This window comes from Dromiciops gliroides, chromosome 6 (assembly GCF_019393635.1).
Source record: "Dromiciops gliroides isolate mDroGli1 chromosome 6, mDroGli1.pri, whole genome shotgun sequence".
In the NCBI taxonomy this organism is placed as follows: domain Eukaryota; kingdom Metazoa; phylum Chordata; class Mammalia; order Microbiotheria; family Microbiotheriidae; genus Dromiciops; species Dromiciops gliroides.
Window position 1 is genome coordinate 19,034,692 of NC_057866.1, and position 2,324 is coordinate 19,037,015.

At 35.8% G+C, this 2,324-nt stretch overlaps 1 protein-coding gene across 1 annotated transcript; it reads right to left on the minus strand.

Annotated features, from left to right (window-relative positions):
* Window positions 1–1,139: 1,139 nt before the first annotated feature.
* Window positions 1,140–2,099, minus strand: LOC122732906 (olfactory receptor 8K3-like). The gene has a single exon (XM_043973332.1). The coding sequence runs from the start codon at window positions 2,097–2,099 to the stop codon at window positions 1,140–1,142; it is 960 nt and encodes a 319-aa protein (XP_043829267.1).
* Window positions 2,100–2,324: the final 225 nt, after the last annotated feature.

The window sequence follows — 2,324 nt, forward strand, 5'->3', positions numbered from 1 at the left end:
AATTTAAAGCATGATATACATTTTGTTGTTATTGTCATCATCGTTGTAATCGTCGTTGTCATCATCATCATCAACAATACTTCAAGATGTCAGCCAGTCGAACTAATATGATTTTAGGTTGCTTTACAAAAAAATATAGTTTTCAAAAATTATGGTTCAAAGATCAACAGGTATTATGTTCCAGTCAGACAATTTATTTAGAAATGTATTTCATTTTAAACTCCGCATTTTGTGAAGGAGGATGAGCAAGGCAACAACTACAAGTGAGTTGTCAAAGGTTATACATCATGTGAAGATTTGATGAAGGAACTAAGGCTTTTTGAGCCGAGGAAACACAGTATCAGGAATTTTAAACGTGAGTAGGAATGGGAGGTATAATAGAAGTCTAGAGAATTGTATGTATATCACAAAGAATAGAAAATAGATTTACATTGTCTGATTCCCAATGGCAGAATGAGGAGCAATGCGTGAAATTTGATAAAGGAAAAATGCATTGTATCAAGGAAATAGCAATACTTAGAATTAAGAAAGAGTGGAAAGGACTCCTGTAGCAAGTACTACAGTTCATGCCATCAGGTTTCCATATAAAGGATTATAGAGTAGCAGAAGGGATGTTTATTCAGCATTATGGTGAACTGCATTGTCTTTGAAGTCTCTTCTAAAATTTATAATCTGTGAACCAAACACTAGTGTAACATCACAGCAAATAAAATTAATTATTATTATGAATAATTTTCTATTTAACTGAGTAGAAAACACTTAAGAATAAGGGGATTGGACATGAGTTGAATAAAAGGAGAGAATAAAGGTGTCCTTCCTTCCTATAAACTACAGGGTCTATTTCTTCATTATACATTAAGGAATAAATTTAGGAAACCTTGTTACCTCCTTGTTCTTCAAGCAGTAGATCAAAGGGTTGAGCATGGTGATCTCTTGAATGTAAAACACAGAAGCCATTTTGTCTGTATCGAAGGGGTGACTAAATTGGGCTACAAGTATATGAAGAACATATAATACAACCATTACAGTGAATGGAAAGCCACAGATGGAAAAGCCCTTTTACCTGTCCTCAAAAGGCCAAGAATACAAAAGGGAGATTGTTTCCTTCTATTAATTAGGATCATATTCTACATGGTCCATTAAATAAGACATTTACATTGAATTTCTAGAGCTCTTTTCAAGGCTCCTTTCACCTCCTTATTTCTCAAACTATAGATCAAAGGGTTGAGCATGGGAATGACCAAGGTATAGAAGACAGAAGCCATTTTGTCTGTGTCAAAGGAGTGGCTAGACTTGGGCTGTAAGTACATAAAAGTTAGCGTTCCATAAAAAACAACCACCACTGTGAGATGAGAGCCACAAGTGGAGAAGGCTTTGCGTCTACCCTCAGCAGAGTTCATCCTCAGGACAGCCATAAGTATGAGTCCATATGAAACAAGAACAACCATCAGAGAGAAAACTAAATTAAAAGCAGAAAGACTCAAAACAATTAATTCTACATCTTTTGCTTCATTGCCTAAAATACTTAAGAGGGGGAGACTATCACAGTAGAAATGACTAATCACATTAGATTTCCAAAAAGATGAATTAAATATTTTAATTGTGGTTAGTAGTGCTGTAAAGGTGCTATAGAGATACGGGATGGAAACCAAGAGACAACACATTCTGTCTGACATGATGACCATGTACAGCAATGGGTTACAGATAGCTACATATCTGTCATAGGCCATCACTGATAACATAAAAAGTTCACTTATAATTAATGTTATAAAGACAACTAGCTGGGTTGCACATGCAGCATAGGAGATGGTATTTTTTTCTACTACAAAATTAACCAACATTTTTGGGCCAATGGCAGTGGAGTATCCAAGATCAATAAATGCCAAATTCCTGAGGAAAAAGTACATGGGAGTTTTCAGGCGAGAATCAGTCTTGCTCAAGATAATCAAGCCTAGGTTTCCCAGAGCTGTGACCATGTAAATAATGAGGAACACAAGAAAGAGGGGGATCTGCAGGTCAGGCTGATCTGTAATACCCAAGAGAATGAATTCTGTTACTTGAATCGAAGTAGTTTCATTCCACTTATCCATTTCTTCCATCCAGGAAAATCAGTCTGAAATATGCTCTTTTAATCTAGGATGCACCATTCATGAGAAATTGTGTATAGGGTATTTGGGAATACCTCTCGCTGTTCAATATGACATCAAGGAATTCAACAAAGATCTCCATAGTTCTCATGACCTCTCTTTAGGGTCTGCTCCACAGACAAATTCCTTCTGATGAAGTTGAACCTGAGCAAAATTTTGAAATATTTAATACCTATC